General features: G+C 36.1%; 1 protein-coding gene across 26 annotated transcripts in view; it reads left to right on the top strand.

The window, feature by feature from the left end:
• MBNL1 (muscleblind like splicing regulator 1) overlaps nucleotides 1-20,931 on the top strand; it is a 219,033-nt gene that overhangs the window by 47,573 nt on the left and 150,529 nt on the right. For 15 of the 26 annotated variants that reach the window (XM_017848825.1, XM_017848839.1, XM_017848836.1 and 12 more), the window contains exon 2: nucleotides 5,019-5,982. The exons of 9 other annotated variants lie outside the window; for them this stretch is intronic. In XM_017848825.1, the coding sequence (XP_017704314.1) occupies nucleotides 5,809-5,982 (174 nt within the window). In that variant the 5' untranslated portion in view covers nucleotides 5,019-5,808. Of the gene's footprint in view, nucleotides 1-3,877; nucleotides 4,863-5,018; nucleotides 5,983-20,931 lie in introns of those variants that run through there. 2 more of the 26 variants (XM_017848823.1, XM_017848846.1) reach the window with 2 other exon arrangements.

The raw sequence follows: 20,931 nt of genomic DNA, 5'->3' as shown, positions 1-20,931 counted from the left end.
AATTGTTCTTTCTTTCCTTTTTATTTTCTGCCTTATATTTATCTTAAAGTAGAATATATACATGATTTCTGATATCATTCAAGAAGAAATTGGTTCTTATGGCAGAATATTGGTGTTGTAGACGATGTCAGGTAAAGCAAGAAACTCTATAGCATTTGGAATTTGATCAGTAGGTTAAAGAGGGACTGCTGTTAGCTATTATTCAGATTTTAAGTTTGATTCTTACAATATTTTGTTGTTCAGAGAAGTTTATTATAATGTATTGAAATATAGGCCAGATATTTACCTCAGAAGCAATGTACCCATTAGTACTTATCTTTGAAGTAGAAATCTTTCCTTTAATAATTATTTAGAGACAAAATTTATTTTAGGCCAAATATGTTTGCAAGAATTCTCACAATCTGGACATTACCCACATATATTTAAACGTTATATCTATCTATAGAACAAAACTCCATTACTTAGTTAAAGGAATGTTTTGTGAATTCAATATTGATCCAAATTCTATAAAATCTTAATTTACCAAAAGAGATTTCTATTTTTTGAAGTTTTTTTTTTAAAATATAGATAAGACAATAATCTGATATCAGCACTTTAGTGAAATCAATCTATAGGATATAATCTGAGTTTGTTGCCCACAGTGCCCTATATCAAGGGCAGGCACATACATTATCAAGTCCAGCTAGACTAATGCATAAAGGCCAGTATTTGTTTTAATTGTTCAGTATCTATGCCTGAACTAATTATTAATATTTTGATTATCATCCTTGCCTTTTTCCTTTACAATTAAATGGTACAAATCTATGTTTATAATTCTTTCAATAGCGCTTTTGAAGTAAATAGAATTTGTCTGCTACAGAAAATAAAGATAATCAGAACACTGATTTGCAAGCATTTTAGTAATCAAAGTTTATTTTGTACTTGAGTGGGACTGTCTGTAACCTGGCAAAAAGGAAAAATAATCAGCTCTAGAAATTAATTGTTAGTTGTATTTAGATATGACTACCAAGCAATGCAGATCTTTCTTGTGGTACCAATCTTCATATATATAATGTCTGGATGCTGTAGACATGATTAAATAATCTATTTCGTCAGGGTTGGGACCACATCCTGTTATACATGTTTATTTCTGTAAGTATGAATAAAGTTTACTCATTTATCAAACATTTTTAAAAAGGTCTGTTATGTTCCAAGAACTGTGTAATGGAGAATGTTGGACCTACACCCTGTTGTCAGGGCATATATAACATTGAGGGGGAGAGGTACAAAGAGATACAAAGTATCAAAAACATTCTGAGGTGGAATAATATTTAGCATAGTTGGCCCAGCCCTATAGAGAAGGTGATTTTTGAACAGCAGTTTACACAAGGAGAAGAAATTTGCCAAGTTGCAGGGGTGAGGAAGTGTGTGTCAGACCAAACAGGGAGTTAGCATGTAACAAGTCCCAGGAGCTCACACATGTCTTGGCACCTGCCAAGAACCCTCAGCAACTCGTCTCCAGGCGGGGGATACAAGAGGCACAGCACTGGGAGAAGCAACAAGATAAAATGTGTCAGTTTGTTAAAAGGGAAAGGTTCAAGAAAGAGGGAGTTGTAAATCATGTTACAGGTCAAGCAAAGGCAAGAACAAAACTTAAGTCTTTGGACTTGGCTTTCCTGACAGCATTGATGACCTTTGGTGAGCAGTAAAGTAATGGGTGTGAAAGTCAGACTGATAAGGATTCAGAAGTGAATGGGAAAGGAAGAAGCAGAAAAACAGCATGGTAGATATTCGCTTGGGAAGGATGGATTAAGTACATTAGGGAGAGGAGGATGCATAGCCAGGGCAGGGTCCTCTTCCTCCTGCCATGTCACCCTCTGCATTTTGGAGTTACTTTAATACATTTGGAAGCTAAGAGAAGGAACTGCTGAAAGACAAAGTATGCATGTATAGAGGAGGCAGAAAGAGAAGGAGGTCTTGAGAATGAATGAGTCAAGGTGGAGGCTTGTGGAAGTTTAACTGTAGGCAGGAGGAGGGAGAACTGGGAGACTAAGAAAGAAACAGAAGGATAGGTTAACGACTCATGGATAGGAAGGTGAGAAGAAGTTCATGCTTAAGGGCTACTGTTATATGGCTATGAAATACTCATGACATGTAATGTTATTATCCACTGTTGCTAATGAACGTGGAGAAAGAGTAATGAAGTTTTAGAAAAGCTACTGTGTGCAATGAGATAGGGAGCTGTCCAAGGACAGGGCTAGATTGTGAGGCAGTTTTGAAAGGGCCTACGTGACCCTGGAACATTATTTATAGAGGCAGTGATTGTGTGTGTGTGTATGTGTGTTCAAGTGTATGTTTCAGTGTGTTCATGTGTTGTATTCATGTATGTGTTCGTGTGTGTGTTTGTATGTTTTGTACCCTAGAGGTAATCCAAATCCTGATGCAGTAATTGATAATTTAATTTACCAGTATTTTTGGAACTCCATCTATTTTGCATCACTATGCTAAGCCATGGGGTTACTGAGATGAATAATATTTTTTTCTGTCCTTAAAACCATATGGTCTAGTGGGTCAGTTATATAAGGAAATAAAACACTGTATAGGGCATAAGTGCAGAGATAATTCAGAGAAGGCGGTATTTTAATATATGGATGAATAGAGATGGGGGTAATGACATCTTGGTAGCTTTTGGAGGAAGTGACATCTTAGCTGGCTTTAGAGGAAGAAAATAGTTACAGGTGAGGCACTTGAAGATTCTGAAGAGAAGGACTAAAGAGATTGTTGACCATGCAAGTGGTCCATTCTCAAGGCATGAAATCATTGAGTAATTCTTTATGCAGAACAAAGTTTCAGGAAGACAGACACAGCTTACACTTTATGACTGGACCTTTTTTTTTTTTTTAATATAGAAACTGGCATTAGGACCTAGAAACTTTTTTGAAAACCAAAATATTTCTTGAACACTGGGATGAGTTTTTTTTTTTTTTCTTTGAGACGGGTTGGAGTGCAGTGGCACAATCTTGGCTCACTGCAACATCCACCTCCCAGGTTCTAAGTGATTCTCCTGCCTCAGCCTCCTAAGGAACTGGGATTACAGGCGCCCACCCCCATGCCTGGCTAATTTTTTGTATTTTTATTAGAGACTTTTTTTTGTCATGTTGACCAGGCTGGTGTCAAACTCCTGACCTCGCTCATGATCTGCCCACCTCGGCCTCCCAAGGTGCTGGGATTATAGGCGTGAGACTCTGTGCTCAGCCATGGTTGCTGGTTTTTTTTTTTTTTTTTTTTTTTTTTGAGACAGTGTCTTGCTCTGTCACCCAGGCTGGAGTGCAGTGGTACAATCTCAGCTCACTGCAGCTTCCACCTCCCGTGTTCAAGTGATTCTTCTGCCTCAGCCTCCTGAGTAGCTGGGATTATAGGCACCACTACCATGCCTGGCTAATTTTTGTATTTTTAATAGAGATGGTGTTTTCACCATGTTGGTCAGGCTGGTCTTGAACTCCTGACCTCTTGATCCACCCGCCCCAGCCTCCCAAAGTGCGGAGATTACAGGCATGATCCACCATACTTGACTGATTTTTTTAATCTCTATCAAAAGTTGTAGTCTTACTGTAGTATTTTCCAACTAGTTTTGGGAAGTAGTTTTTTTTAAGGAAAATTAGTGTTAAAATGGCAATATTAATCTTAAGCAATTTAAGTTCTAGATGTTCATGTTTTTTAACGTTCATATGTATTTATATCCTATACTTTAATTCCAAAAATTATAAACATACCATATGCCAACAGAACAATTTTGGCTCATGAAGAAGTATAATCAAATACTAGTTATCATACTGTGTTATTGCCTCTTTAAAATGTGAAGATTTTACTTTTAAAGCCTTATTTTCCTCATTGGCCACATTCAAAAAAAAAAGAAAAGAAAAGAAAAGAAAAGAAAATCCTGATAGAGAAAGTAAGTTGTTAAAAGTAAAAATGCCCTGCTCTAAGTAGTCTTGTGGTGCTGAGTTAACTGATCAGCAGGCAACAGGGGATCTCTCATCCCCCACCCTCCAGCTTTGTTTGGAATTGTACTTCTGAAGTGCATCACGCTGCTCAAATCACATTGCTCACTTAATATTTAATGTTTCTGCGATGGAATCACTTTCTCCCTTGAGGTTGACTTCAGATTTACCAGACACACTGACAACACTGCACTCCTTATTTTCCCCACATGACCTCAGCTTCTGCCTTAAAAATGTACGAATAAAGGATGCTTTTGTTCATATCTTGCCTGCCTGTGATATATTGACAAAGTGTCTGCGGGCTCAATGGAATAGTTTTACAGTATGAGTGCTGCTTTCAGTGGAGGGGCAGGACTTGGGCTTTAGAAGGAAGTGAATTGGATAGGTCAGGAGAATGTACCATTTGTAAACACCCCTTTCCTTTTTTATTCACGTGTCAGGACAGCAGGAGCAGGCTGTTCAGTGCCCGTCCCTGCACAGAGCCAGAGGGAAAGCAGCTTGGAAGTCAGCTGCAATTTTTAAACCTTACTTTTTATTCCCCGGTAATGATCTTCAAGTGCTTAGACTTGTCTGAGAAGCTGTTTTGAAACTAACATGGTTTAGTCCACTAACTGCATGTTGGGTAAATTCAAAACCCACATGCTCGTCCTCTTGCAGTGGAATAAGTCACATCTGATGGACATTTTCTGTGCTTATAGCATAGTAATGAACGTCTGACAGGCGCGACCTTTCATAAGACAACCCACACTATTGGCTTTCTGCCCAGAATATTGCTGCAACACTATCTGTGATTGGTTATCTCTCTACCATGCATTGCTTCACAAGGGGAAACGGCCCCTTTTTTTAATAAATCTACGATGGCTGGCTGCAATATGCCTCACTGTAAGTATTTTGTGTGTGTATGTGTGGGAGAGAGAGGGAGAGAGAGAGGCTGACTTGAATATTACTTAGTCTGGTATCACATGGCAAGGTTGTGATACTGTAGGACATCAGTGAAGTGCTACTTAGTAAATCTTAACCTATCTCTTTTTTCTACAGGTTGGTACTAAGAAGTGCCTTTCCTGACGTCTCTGCTGCTTGGAACCGCTTCTAGAGCAGTCTCTGCTTTTGCCTTGCTTGCTGCCAGCTAGACTGTGACGACAGCACATCCACCCTCCACCTCTAGCCCAGACACCCCCATTTCTACTTATAATCAAGAGAAAAGCTCTAAGTATCTGGCATTGCCCTAGGCTGCTTTAGTGTTAAAAGAAAAGTTTGCTGAAAAAGTAAGATATCTTCTGCCAGGAAATCAAGGAGGAAAAAAAAAAATCATTTTCTCGATTTTGCTCTAAACTGCTGCATCTGTCTATGCCAAACTAATCAATACCGATTGCACCACCAAACTCCATTGCAAATTCAGCTGTGAGGAGATTCCCTTTCAGACAACTTTGCTGAAAGCAGCTTGGAAATTCGGTGTCAAAGGGTCTGCCACGTTTTCATGCTTGCATTTTGGGCTCCAAATTGGCACTGGGAAGGGGTTACTGAGAGCACAAGGCTGATACCAGGCCCTACTTTTAAACGTTCATCTACTTACAATCCTAGTATTTCTCTAAAAACCAAAACCTCTTTGAATTAACAGTTTCATGCTGTGAATTTCTAGTGGGAGATCTTTTCCTTGATATTGACGACACAATTTTCCATGTACTTTTAAAGCAGGGAGTGGGGAAAAGTATTTTGAGGGGACATTTTCATCATCAGTTCAGCTTTTTTTTTTTGGTTATTGCTCTTTTTTTGGGGGGTTGGGTTTGTTGGTTTCACTGAAACATTTAACTACCTGTAAAATCTAAACATGGCTGTTAGTGTCACACCAATTCGGGACACAAAATGGCTAACACTGGAAGTATGTAGAGAGTTCCAGAGGGGGACTTGCTCACGGCCAGACACGGAATGTAAATTTGCACATCCTTCGAAAAGCTGCCAAGTTGAAAATGGACGAGTAATCGCCTGCTTTGATTCATTGAAAGTGAGTAACTATTATATTCTTTTAAGGATATTCAATGATTGAATAAGGGGGATATGGACATACAGTTCTCTGCATTTGGGATTATGGATTGCTTTGTTCATAGTTTAGTTATAGTGTGTTGATGATGTTGGGCTGGGGAACTTTATGAGAAGCAACAGAATCAAGTCTGGCCAAACTTTGTTATGAATAACTTTATCAGTCCTTTCACTCCGTGTTTTTGTTTTGCTAGAGCAGAAAGTGTTGACATATTTTTCATTTAGTAATGGCAAAGTGAGTGTCTGTCCCTGGAAATGGTAAATGTAGCTACATGTGAGTGTTTAGCCAATGCATATATTATATGTAAGGCCATGGCAATAGCTGAATGAAGATGATTTTTATTTGTTGGTAAAGGCATTGTACAGTTGCAAAAGAGAAGCAGATTTAAAATCAGCTAAACTTGGATAGACTTTTTACTCTTTTAATATTTTGACATTTTGGATTTTCTTTTTTTTTGTGGGCATTTTAAGGCCAGAGCCATGCATTTTGTGGAAAATACAACTAGAAGTAAGGTGCTGAACTGCTGCTGCAGCACCTTACCTGAGGGACAAACTTTGTTGAATGTGAGTTTTATAAATAAGTAGAAACTCATAAGTACTATTGTTTATTGGATTTTCCAGCTTCAAAATTCTAAAGTGAATTAACTTAGTAGTTTATTTTCTGTTAGATCGTGATTATATTTTTATTTGTAATAGTCTTAGCTAGAAATGTTAAAAGTTAGCTTTTGTGAGCACCATAATACTAAAATATTTACTTTAGTATTTCTTGGCATTCAAAATGTCATTGGATTTGTAATTCAGGTATCATATTTGAAAATGAGTCTTTTAAAAGATAACATAAATGTTTTTATTTTGACACACAAGGTCAAGACTAGAAATGTGTTCCTGGGTACTTTCAACCTACTTGGTTTAATCAAATTGCTTTTGAATATTAATGTCCTAATTTAATTCTTTGAAGCTTTGAGAAGACACTATCACTTCTACATATGTAGAGAAGTAAAAGTCTCATAGGTCCATCTTGTCTTTACAAATATATAGTGCTATAATGATCTTTTCTTTAATAACATCAGGGTGAGTTATGAGTTAATTGTTTCAGTTCATTGTTTCCTGGTCCAGTTTAGGCTGTTCATTTTGCTAAAGTTTTTGGCAAAGGTTCCAAGAACATGATCTTTAGAGTTGAACAGAAAGGAGGTATTAACAACAAAAATATTTTAAAATATTAGATTATTTTTAATGTCATAGTCCTAAAGATCAATAAGCAAAAGTCATAAACTCCCATTGAGACTTTCTTCAGCCTTTCCTTTGAGAGGCATCAGTGAAGGGCACAGTGGTTGTACCTCCGTGAATGTGTATTCCTAAATTCATGCCGGCTGAATTCAGGTGTAATTAGAGACTGAGACCCATAAAATGAGGGGCAGAGAGCTAATTACTCTTGTCGGTAACCAGCTGTGGCCATAAGTAACTCTGTTTTGACCCAATTAATAGTAAATCCAATTTTTAATCCTACAGACAGTTGATGGTGCACACGTAGCTGCAAAGTGAAGGACATTAAATTTTGCCGTGACATTGAGTGGTTTCACAGAAGACCTGCCCTTACAACATTTGGAAGCATTGTGAAACATTAATATTCAGTTGCTACTTTTCCATCTCAAAATATTTTTCTTTTTAGTTGCTACTCACTTACGGCCACAGAACAGTCCCTTTTTGAGTAAAGCAGCAAGGTTGCTTAATGCCATGCTGTGTGGTTAACAAGATTCAACTGCCACATCAAGGCCTTTAAATAATTTCAAGATTTTAAATGTATTTATGAAATGAACTCATTACAGCAGCTAATCGATGCAAACTTTGTCCTTTTTCTTTGTCTTTCTAAGATAAACTGAATTTAATTTAAATTTAAATCACAGTGTCTAAATCTTGGTAAAATATTTTAAATTTGAATAAGAGGAAAAAACCCCACAAATTTATTTATGATGGAGCTTCATACCCAGGAAAAAGGCTTCTTAAATGTTAGTAAAATAACTATGTTAAGAATTAAAACAATTTTGAATATGCAATTAAGCATTTATGTTAAAAAACATGTTTGTTGTGTGTGTGTGTATGTATTTATAACTGACACATGTGATTCTTTGTACAGTATTTAGAATCCCTCCCTTCAGATAGCAGTCCTCTTGTATTCAGTCTTGTGGCTAAAATAGATCAAAAACATATTTTAAAACTGTTAAAGTAACTGTATGACTCATGCTTGAAGTTCTGAAATTTGGGAGCGTTATGAGGTTTCCATGCCAGTAACCGCTAGATCATTTGCATTCTCTCACAGAGTAAACGGAAAAAAATTTAGAAAACTTGTAATATCCTGACTTCTTTAATAAAATGTGTCCTGTGTATTGCTTAAATCCATAGTCCAGCCTTTTCTGAGTTCTTGAGCCATGAGATGGAGGTGGCCTGTGTAATCTACTATTTTTAGAAAGTTAGGAAAGCAAACCAAATACTCTCTGAGAGGACCCTATGAAATGGCTGTACCCTTCAGCTGTGCTGCTTCAGACTTTGGCCAGGCTCCCAGGTGACTTACGTTAATAGCAGACTTCTAGTTAGAAGAGGAGAATTTATTTCATTAAAAAGACAGAAGTCAAACAGTTCAAGAAAATACTCATTTATGTAAAAGAAGTCAATTGGTATGTTACAAAGATAATGGGAAGAAAATTAGCTGATAGTATTTTAGTTGCATACTGATGATTTTAAGGTTTAAATAATTAGGTTTAAATATACCATATGAAAATGTAGAATTCTATATTGTAATAAATCTATTGCTAAGTAAAATGAGAATAGATGATAACAAGGAATGTAGGTATTTATTAAGAATATTAGAATGAGAACAATAAAAGAGCAAAAGCTGTAATAGTGTGTGCTAGTATATAAACAATCTAAATACTTAATTTCTCCAATTTTCCTTTTACAATTGTAGTTTTAATTTATAATAGTTTAAGTATATATTCAATCTGAGACTTAAATTGCTTACAAACTATAGATTTAGGTGTATTAGCTATTTCAGAAACCCAGAACATTTGCAAAGGTGCATTATTTGATGCCAAAGAGGATTATGTTCCCCTATGGCTTGTGAAAGATTTAGGAAAAAAGGAAAGAAAAATATTAACACTGCACGCCACCATTAGAAAATTATATTTCAGAAATGATGTTTCAAATAATACTTAGTGACAAATTGCCTATTCAGTCATGAGCTCTCAACTAAAATTTAGGGAGTCAATGTAAAGAAAGCCTACAGAATGTATTTTAATATTTGCCAAGTTATTTATACCCTCAAAAAAAAAAACTTTTACGATATGATCAACAGAAATAGACTTATTGTTTACTGAATTCTATTTCAAATACCTGTTCATTTTCAGGTACTAGGGATGGGAGGAAGAGAATGTAACCTTTATATTTACTGTTTAGCAAAATTCTAGCAAAAAATCTAGCAAAATTCTTTTACCTTTGAAAACTTTAGTCACTTGTTCCTTTATCAAATTGAGCAATTTTATTTAAGATAATTAAAATTTATTTTCGCTATATACAATGATATCTATCTATAAATAGCACCCCTGATCAGATTTATCATAGACAAATTTGAGATCAGATTCCACTGCAAAGTGGCATAGAATCAAGGACACTGAGAACAGTTTTAAAGAGCCTCTGCAGACTTAGCAGAATATATGAAGTATGGAAATTAGGTATTAGAGGGCACACAAATATATGTACATACAGGTGAATGAACAACTAAAACACTCAAAATCAGTAAGGCAAATCAAGTATCCAGATGGTCACATATGGATTGGAGTGGCATAACTAGACATGATGGAGTAGTCCCAAAGGTGTTTATAGTTAAATTTTAGAAGATGGTCTGTTGCTAGCGTGGTTTACGCTCAGTCCAGAAATTGCCTGTGATGCTGCTGTTCTTTCTAAGCCCCAGGCATAGACTTTTCATCGTATTTTAAAAGTGAGTTTCACTGATAATCCTGATAAAATATCTGCCAGTTTTAGGCTAAATATGCAATTTTCAATCAAAATTTTGATCTAGTAGGGTCCTAATTGGAAGGAGTGTTACCAGGAATTGTTTTTGTTTTTTGGTTTTTACCACTGGTATCTCCCATGTATTAAAACTTTGACAGATTATTATATATACTGTGCTGGCACATATATTCAATGTGTTTTTCCGTGACAGATTGACATATCACTTCCTTGTTTTCTCCTAATGACTCTGGAGATGAACTAACCATAAGGCATAACCTGCACAGCAGTGTGTTTCATATAAAAGCTCCCTAAGCAGAAACTTCACAACTTTGTAAAGAATACCTTGTGAATATGCTGCAGTGTCATCAACTCTGACATAAACCTTTCTTTAATGAAATTCTCAATAGCTGCAGTTGCTTTGGTGAGACTAGTAATTGTATTCATTTGCCTGTTTATATTGTTAGAACTTTTTTAGAAAACTTTTTTTTTAATGAGTAAAGGTTTTTTAGACTGTTAGATAAATTTTAAACCATGTTTTGAATCAAGCTACCTGCTGCTGTAATTCTAGAACTAGTTATTTTGCTTCATATTATAAGATTTTGATACACTGCTTCTACTTTTTTTCTCATGAAATCTTGCTTCACTGTGTGAGTGTGATAAACTAAACACAATTTAGACCTCAAGCAATGTGGCACTTACAGCTGAATTCAGTTTCATTGTAATTCAGATGTCTGAAGCTACTCAAAATTCCATGCAGTGGCCTTGAAACAATTTCATGTATAAGGCTGTTTCTCACTTAAAAGAGACAGTGCTGTGTGGGGTGAATTGTCTTTTGAAGAACTGTATGACATACGCCCAGTTCACGTGAAAGGTGAGAAATGGAATGTTTCTCAGACCTAGCACAGATACCTAGGGACCTAGTTTGGGAAGCTTATCTTGTCATTTTCTTTGCCAAGGATAAGTAGAGGATTTCAGCTATCAACATTGCTAATCCGTTACCTTTCATGCTGAGCAATGTCTCTGCCTTCCCACAGACTTAGACAAAGCTTCTTATTTTCTTACAAAGAGATCCTATTGAAGAAATTTTTTTTTTTTTTTTTTTTTTTTAACTTCAGCAGTACTACATCCTGTGCTTTTAGATAGGTGAGCAATTTTCCATGTTAACAGCTAGGCCAAAAATCGTGACTGCCAGTAGAAGTGGGTAACTAGATAGATGGCCTTTGATTTAGCACTAATGATCGTTATTAGCATGTAGCAACTTAAGTAAAAGCACCTGGAAAGGCTTGATAGAAATTCTGAGTTGTTTGAAGTATAATAGATTATTAGAATAGTAATTTCTTCATGAATTTTACTGTAAAAAAGCTTGATTCTAGTGAGGACTTCTTATGCTGATTTCTCATTTATAATATACTAACAACAACTACAGAGTTTTTATTTAATACTGTTTCTTATACAAGTATCATCAAATGCACATCTACTTACAGCATCATCCCTACATTTTTGGCACATGTTTGAAATATTTTCACTTTGAGATAAAGTTTGATTTTTTTGCTAGTGATAAAACTTTCTATGCTGTGAGCTTATGTTTTGAAAATTCCTGATAATTACTAAATAGTATAACCCCTGATATCTTCTAATTTGGTTGACAGGTTGTTTGTCCTCTGGATTCCTGAGGGCCTTGGCCATCTCTGACCATTACTTTTCTTGTTTTGTTATCTCTGAGTTCTTTCCAGCTAATTGTCCATCTTCAGAACTGTTGGTTCAGATCTTATGCATGTCTTTCCATGGTCACACAGAAGTGATTTAGAGATTTTGTCTGTGAAAAATTAGATTCAGCTTTGCATAACAGAGATACCTCCCCCATCCCCAGCATTTGGCATAAACAAATTAGGGGTGTATATTTCAGTCAGTTGTCTAGGTCTATTTGGTGACTCTATAGTCATTGGAACTCAGGTTCCTTCTCTCTTAGTTCCTGAGGAGCACATGGCTTCCAACTTTAGGATTATTTCAAAATTACAATGTGGCCACTGCAGTGTCAGCCATCGTATCCTTAGTATAGGACACAGGACGCAGAAAAGGCAAGACACTGTAACTCAGCCCAGCCAGGCTCTTTTTAAGCAAAGGTTCTCTGAGCTTCACCCAGCAATTTTTCGGTCTCTTATTGACTGATTTTGGTAGCAGGGATTGCTAGGAAGTATTTTTTTGTATGTTTGTTTTGTTTTGTTTATTATTTTAAAAAACTGTTGCCTTGATTAAAATCAGGCATCTGGTAGGTAAGACAGAAGAGGAGAATGGAAATGGATGTTCAGGAGGGCCATTTCTGGAATAAAAGAGTGATTATTTTTTCCCTCATAAAACTTCCAGAATTAAGTAAATCTCTCTGAAAAGCATCTGGGTAAGGGAGGTGGTTGAGGAGAGACCACTTTTGAAGAGAAACTGAGATCTTCTCATCTTGACAAACTTGTCATCACTTCTCCTGTCTTGGTTATTTAGTAAGTAAAACCTGGCATATCACAGATGGATTTATTTTTCCTTATAGAGAAAACTAAAACAGCTTCATTTTTTATCTTCTTATAACTGTACTTATTTATCTATTTATTTGAGACAGATTCTTACCCTGTTGCCCAGGCTTGAGTGCAGTGGTGGGATCTCAGCTCATTGTAACCTTCGCCTCCCACATTCAAGCAATTCTCTTGCCTCAGCCTCCCGAGTAGTTAGTCCTACAGGCGTGTATCACCACGCCCAGCTAATTTTTGCATTTTTAGTAGAGACAGGGTTTCACCGTGTTGGCCAGACTGGGCTTGAACTCTTGACCTGAGGTGATCAGCCCACCTTGGCCTTCCAACATGCTGGGATTACAGGCGTGAGCCACCGCGCCCAGCCTGCTGTTCGTATTTATATACACAGTCACATTTTTATAACTGGAATATAGCAGAAATGCCCTGTCATGAAACAGGTCCCAAATGATTTTATAAGACAAAAGAATCTGTACTTACTCTGATTTGTATTTCTGCTGCTTCCACAAATATACTTTCTAATTTTTTCTGTATGGAGTAAAATAACAAGATGAGTTAACATTTATTGAAGCTTAATATATATCAATCAGTATTTTCAGTGCTTTTCATTTTTTCATGGTATTTTGTCCCTGTAAAATCTCATCGAGATAGTTGCTGGTATTACTTCCATTTCATAGATGGGCACACTGAAATACAGAGAAGTTAGGTAATACATGCAAGGTCAGTAGTAATATGTGGACTTGAAGCCTCGTAATCTGATTTCACAGTCTGCTCTTAATTGTTTCGTTATGTTTGCTGGAAAACACTGCTTCTTAATTTACATATGCGTATTCTAAGGATTCGACAAAGAAAACATAACTAACAGCAGTACTTAAGAATAAAAATGAATATCCAAGACAAATTTATAGTACAGGGCCTAAAACAGTAAGTACTCAGAAGTAATCACTGTATTTTAAGTCAACAAATGAGTCAAGGAGTGAACCCAAAATAGCAGAAAGAATGCTTCCACCAACTTTCAAAGATGTTGTATCTGTTGTAAAAATATATGGCCATATAGGAAAAATTTTAAATGAATCATCTTAGATAAGTAGTCACTGTATAAACTATATAGCTGCCTCCTCAGCGCATAAAAAGCCATATTCAAAAGTTTTAATTGTTTAGAAAGTGTTTTTCCACAGAAGCAAGGTGATTAAGTCATCAGGTCAACCCTGAGAAGCCAAAGTAGCCCAGAGGATGCTTGAGTTATATAGTTCAGTATAAACAGTACCTTGGAAACCCTGGTTATTAATTAAACCCAAGAGGCTCCATAGAAGTGTTATCTTATCATAAATCTTGAGAACTACTGGAGTCACAGACCCCAACTGCTTTTGTCAAACTATTTCTATGGCAAAGATGTATTTTAAATTTCAGTTTAGGGTTCCAGAAATTCAACTTGCCTAGTTCAGGGGAGTTGGCCTCTCCCAAACACCTGGAACTCGTGCTGTGAGCCAGTGCTGTTTTCCCCAGCTTTAACTTTGGGCTGCTTCTGTTTCCTGAAGCTAGTCTTCAACAGGGCATTTGCTTAGAATCAGCAAGACAGGGTATGCAGTGAGGAGCTGGAGTCCAAAGCTTCCCACATGTGTAACCTTTAGGGTGGGAAGTTGTCATCAATATGTCTTCCAAGTGACCCCCAGTTTTCTGAGGACTCAGCCTGCCTGTTTTTTGAGTGTAGTGCTTATTGATCCTGGGCCCTGTCTACTGCAGCTTCTCCCCAGTCTTCCTCTGCTCTGAAATTTTCAAGTGTGTGGTTGTTGCTGTTGTTTTCTGGATACTAGTAACGATGGGGAAACAGGTAGATCGTAAAAGTATCAAACTCAATTTTTGTTTTGTTTTTTTTGGCATTTAATCATAGGATATGGTCAAGAGACCAGGTATAAAAACTCAGATGTGAGGAAGAAAACCATTAGGAGGTGAAAAGGATTCAATTTAAGTAATATAACTTATGTACTTCCTATGTCAAACTTTAGGGAGGCAATTAATAACACAGTCCTCAAGGAGCTGGTTACTAACAGGGAGACTAGTAGTTTAAGTGGTGTTGGCAATGGTCAGGAGGGGGAAGTTTCTCGACAGCAGTTGCAGAGTCAGTGAAAGAGATACTTGAGGAAGAGAGAAAGAAATGGCTCTGGTGGTTTATCTTTCCTTTTTCCCCTGCCCTTTCTCTCACACTATTAATTATGACACCACAAGTGGGAATAAAAGAACTAGAGGGAATCCCCAATAAGAGACTTCACATAGCCACAGGCCACACCAGACTGTGGCAGCTGTCCCTGAATCATCATGGGTCACTTGGTAACCACCTGTATTTTAACCCTAGATCACAATTTTAGGTCCAGCAAAATTCTTCTGAAGCTGTCTAGATTTATTAAGCAATATTTATATTTTAGTTTATGTTAATATGAGGTTAAGATCCAAGACCTTGTTTTCTCCAGACCCAATATGAGTCCAGTATCTTAAGTTAGAATTTTTCTCTCTGCATAAAATTCAGACCTAGTGTATAGGCTTCTGGATTTCAGAAACACTTATACTTAAGTCCAGGCTGTTCTCAAATAAGGCAAGAAGCATCTGCTGTTAATAGTTGACAGTAAATTACACAAAGTAAAACTTGGAAAATTAAAGTCAGAAAAGCTGGGAAGCTTTTCTATCATTTTCAATTTTCTGCAAAAATACGGACATAATCAGTGTTTAGGATCTGCTTGTCATGGATAAATTACATCTGTAATTCCTTCTTTTCCATATTACTGCATTCAGACGTTAATTTGCTTTCAAATATCTTTGCTCATCTAATCGTTCATAGACTGAAAATAAGTAGTAACATCTCCCAATCCTAGGAAGCATTTATAACTAAATAGTGTTAGTTAGCTCACCAAGTGGGCCAAATTAAAAATAAAAGGTTTTAGAGAAAAACAGCCAAATTTATCATGTTTGAAATAAGATTTCTCTTGGGTAGATGACATTGCCTTTCATAAAACAATTATCCTTAAAGGGAGGCAACCGAGAAAAGAACCATGAAGAAAGAAATAACTAAAGAATTCATTGTTTATATAAAGAGTCCTGTTAAGAAAGACCTGAGATCTATGCTCTGAATAAACTATCTTTCTTCACATTATCTTGTATTTCCCCCTGGCTAAGTCGAGACTAATGAAATCTAAATCTAGCCATGAGAAAAGATTATCATTATGAGTTTATTTATTGATTTTTTTTTTTTTTTTTACCATTGTGAACTTTTACTGCCAGACATTGCCATCCATGAATCATAGCAGAGTAATAAATTGAAAACAAATGTCTACATAAGAAAACCCAATATGTTAAGAACAAAAAAACATCCCCCCCCCAACTTTGATGAACTAAAGTCATCCACATTTAGGGTCATGTACATTGTATGTGTTTTTATGGTAGAGTCTATTTAATAGCTCCTCTAAATCCTTTAAACTATGAATAACGTGTAGTAGCTTAATATGTACCATACAGTAAAATGGGTTCAGTGTGCAGAGTGAGAGATACAAGATGCAAAATGAGGTTTTTTTTTTTAAGAATCTTTTAGCTATTCTTGGCTTCTGTATTTCCCCAAGGATGAATAATGTTAGAGGAGAGATTCTCACCAGAAATATACATTATTCTGCCAGAGGTTTAATTAAGAATTTTTTTAAAATGCAGACCAATATATATGCTACTTCTTCATCTCAATTATAGAAAAATCATCCATTCTTCCTCACCTTTTCACCATTCATTACCTGCTACCAGACATTGTGATAGGCAATTCTGATGTAAGGGTGAATGACACACAGAGCCTTTTTGGGTGTTGATAGACTAGTGGTGATTATAAGCTTTCGAGCTTCTGAAAAGCACAACGAAGATTAAAATAATCATAGGATAATAAAATACTTTAAAACCCTTCTAGTCTTTAATTTTGAAATGTTCCAGTAGAACACAGATTTGCTCAGGTAACACACAAGTAGGCATTAAATGCCTTCCTGTGTGTCTGAGAAGTTTGTTATGAAATATATTGGAAACTGCTGCATAGTCAGTATAGGAGGAGCAGATGAATTTTAACCATGATTATGTGTGCTGTAAAAGACTATACATGCTTGTATTAGTCAGAATGAGTACACCACTAATTTTTGTGTGGTAAGAGATTTATACCAAACTCATCATCAGTTTCTGTAATTCAGTGAGATAAAACTGAGTCAGATTGAATTTTAGGTAGCACATGTTGAAACAGCTAATTTTATTCCCCTGATTTGATCCTCATCTATTGATTATATAAACTAATGAAGCTAAGAACAATTAACCCTTACAAGGTTACACAGGGAGCTGCTGAACTGACATTCAGTGTAGGCAGTCTGTCTTCAGAGCTTATGCTTTCAATCTTTATGCTAACTTTAACCTGTTTAAATTAGCAAGATTATGGAGCACCATACAGTGAACTTGTATATACAAAAATATAATATATTGATTATTAGAGAATCCACATATTAGACTGTTGTACATATATGGGCAAGTATTTGTTGAATCATTTCAGTTGCCTAAATTTAAGCAACCGTACTGTTTAAAACATGTTCATTCACATTTTTTCTTAATCTAGAAAGTCACTTCTGAATAATTGCTTGTTTAGATTTTCTCATTTGATGTGGGAAATTTATATTAAAATTTTAACTAGTATTCTGACAACCCAGAGTCTAAACCTAAAGTCAAGAAGAATTTTAAGTCATGCCGCAGACAGAGGATGAACAGTATAGCAAATCAGAATAATAGACTGTTCTGTGGGGGGGGAAGAAAAAACCCATGAGAATTGCAGGATTCCAAGATAAAGCTTGGAATTCAGGTAAAGGCATCAGATAAGGAAGTGTTTCATTTCATAACTTTTTTTTTTGCTTAAAATATAATATATTTTAAATCACAAAAGTAGTAGTATAACCATTATTTTTCTAATGCATAGAACCATGAAACTTTTTTTTTTTGAGACAGAGTCCTACTCTGTCGCCCAGGCTGGAGTGCAGTGGCGTGATCTCAGCTCACTGGAACCTCCGCCTCCCGGGTTCAAGTGATTCTCCTGCCTCAGTCTCATGAGTAGCAGGGATTACAGGCTTGCACCATCACACCCCCAGCTAATTTTTGTATTTTTACTAGAGGTGGGGTTTCACCATGTTGGTCAGGCTGGTATCAAACTCCTGACCTTGTGATCTGCCTGCCTTGGCCTCCCAAAGCGCTGAGATTACAGGCATGAGCCACTGCGCCTGGCCCAAGACATTGTTTTATAAGAGGCTGAGATTTTATTCATCTTACTAGGCATTTATTAATATTATATTGTTTCCAGTATATGCCTCGTAAGACAGAAATATGCTTAAAAACCTTTGTAAGTCTTTGCAAGTTGTACTATATTAAGTTAAAATCTAGATGAAACCATTCATCTTCTCTTTGACAGTGATTCATATATCTTATTGTATGTCATACTTATTTGTAATTTTGAGTATTACATTTCAGAAATTTTCTAGGGATAAAATTTCAGTGGTTTATTTTAATTTTTTGTTTATTTGTAATAATTACTAAATAATGCTGAAATATTTAGATCTAGTAGGTAGAATTTTTTCGTGTGAGTACGTTAATTTTCATGAAGTATTTAAAAATAGCTCACACTGTTCTTTCTAAGACTTTTGTTATATGTAATTGGACAAAAATTTGACCATGTAAATATAAGAATCGTTGATTGTATTTTGTTCATGATATGGCACAAAGAGCATGTTGGCTCTCAAAAAACATGGGTTTGGGAAGATGAAATTTCTGGACATACTGGGTATTTAGTAGCTATCAGATTGTAATCCTGAACTCTTAAGAGATGTATGTCAGATATTAGAATTGATTATGTTATTTAAAATACTCCATGGGAAATATAATTATTTTATATTTCCCAGTTCATTTGCGTGAATGGTAGCTTGGACAGAAACTTTCGATACCAATAGCTGGTGTTATAAGTGTCCTTTCCTGAAACTCTTGCCACACGTTGCGTTTTGGCGCTTTTCATGATTGTATGAATTTAGTCAGGCAGCCAATTAGAAATATATTTTAGAAAATTAAAATGAATTTATGTGGATTCAATGAGATCAGTTAGGTAAATCACTTAATTCAGTGTCATGCTCCATGTAAATTCTTCGTAAATGGTAGCCATTAATATTGATTGTTCTTATCTGAATGCCAGAGTTTAGTCTAAGTTATCTTTCTTCTTATGGGAGGAACTTTGCCTTAGGTCAGAATAAAGATTGTTATATAGATTCAAACTTGGTATGTAAGTCAAACTTATTTTATGTCCGAGACTAAATTGATCACAGGGAAAAGTGAGTGGTATTCCTTGTCCTTTCATTTCATTTCTCTGGGCGCTTTCTTCATTGGTTTGCATTAGCTATAGTATAACTTTTTATTATGTTTTGGTATTTTCTGAATGTCTAGATTGGCCTGTATGCTCTTTTCTTTGGGATGAAATTTGTAATAAAAATTATTTTGTTGCAAATAAATACTGGCGACAGGAATAATGGCAATGTGACTACCAGTGGTTTTCACTTCATTCCCAGTTGTCACGTTTAGAATTTTCTTCAAACTAGATCTTTGAAATAATTGCAAAAAGCCACATGAAAAAATGTGCAAGTAAAACTTTTTTTTTTTTTTTTTTTGAGACGGAGTCTTTCCCTGTCACCCAGGCTGGAGTGCAATGGCACGATCTTGGCTCACTGCAACCTCCACCTCCTGGGTTCAAGCGATTCTCCTGCCTCAGCCTCCCGAGTAGCTGGGACTACAGGTGCACACTACCACACCCGGCTAATTTTTTGTATCTTTAATAGAGACAGGGTTTCACCATGTTGGCAAGGCTAGTCTCAAACTCCTGACCTCGTGATCTGCCTGCCTCGGCCTCCCAAAGTGCTGGGATTACAGGCATGAGCCACTGCTCCCAGCCAACATTTTTTTTTTTTATGGCAAAGAATCAAGACTTTGTTAAGAGCCCAAACCGTGGATTCAGCTGGATCTGAGTTTGATTCCATAGTGACTTCCTAGTGACATTGTGCCAGTCACTTTACTATCCCAAACTTTACTATGGTTTCCTTATCTGTAAAACAAGTCTAGTATCATCTGCTTTCAAGATTTGTGAGGATTCAATGAGATCAGTTAGCTATAAATCATTTAGTGTAGTGTCTTACTCCATGTAAATACTCCATAGATACTAACGGTAGCCGTTAGTATTGTTCTTATCTGAATGACAGAATTCAGTCCAAGTTATCTTTCTCTTGTGGGAGAAACTTTGCCTTAGGTCATAGTGAATGTCATTATGCATATTGCACTATAGGTCTCCGTGTTGTTTGAAAAAATTAAAAAGGACTTACCTTGAATGTGTATACGTGTGCACATACTAGCTTATTTACTTACCTGTTATCAAGAGAAAAATAACACCTTAACCTCTTAACATATGTATGACTTGACAACTAGCTAAACCAGTAGGTATTAATAGAATAATTCAGTATATATATTGTCTGTGCTTGAAAATTCATTTTGTAAATGCAGTTATTTATGAATGGAAAAATAGTTGTAACCATCTGTTTGCAAATTTAGTTTCATTTAAAACTAATCCTATTTAGCTTTATGCTGGTCTACAATAAATAATTCATATTTGATATTTCAAATGCTGTATTATTTATGTAAATTTTCTCCTAAAAGACTCACCTAAGACTTTTCTAGAAATAAAATTGTTTATTCAGTGAAGTACCTGCACAGATTAGAAGGTTAAATATTAAAGTTTATTTTTTCATGATTTGCACTATTCTTTTCTATTTTTTAATACCTACATAAAACTTAATTGGTCAGATATCTACTACTCACTTCCTCGAATGTGTAAAGAAACATCCAAATCCCTAATACTCTGTTTATCACCGCTTTATTTTTTTTCCCTTTCACTGTCACTCAGAGATAGGAGATCCATTTACTATTGAACATGGTCCTGTTTTCGCTCCCAGATTTTTTTATTTTTTTTTTTTATTTTTGAGACAGGAGTTTCGCTTTTGTTGTCCAGTCTGGAGTACAATGGTATGATCTTGGCTCACCGCAGCCTCCACCTCTCGGGTTTAAGTGATTCTCCTGCCTCAGCCTCCTGTGTAGCTGGAATTACAGGCATGTGCCACCATGCCCGGCTAATTTTGTATTTAGTAGAGACGCGGTTTCTCCATGTTGGTCAGCGTGGTCTCGAACTCCCAACCTCAGGCAATCCGCCTGTCTCTGCCTCCCAAAGTGCTGGGGTTACAGGAGTGAGCCACCACACCTGGCCTGGCTCCAAGATTTTTAAAAGCATTTGCCTCATTTATGAGTTTGAGACTTTT

This window comes from Rhinopithecus bieti, unplaced genomic scaffold, assembly GCF_001698545.2.
Source record: "Rhinopithecus bieti isolate Rb0 unplaced genomic scaffold, ASM169854v2 scaffold_29393, whole genome shotgun sequence".
NCBI classification, from domain to species: Eukaryota; Metazoa; Chordata; class Mammalia; order Primates; family Cercopithecidae; genus Rhinopithecus; species Rhinopithecus bieti.
The sequence above is the reverse complement of the archived record's forward strand: the minus strand, read 5'-3'. Positions and strand labels throughout refer to the sequence as shown.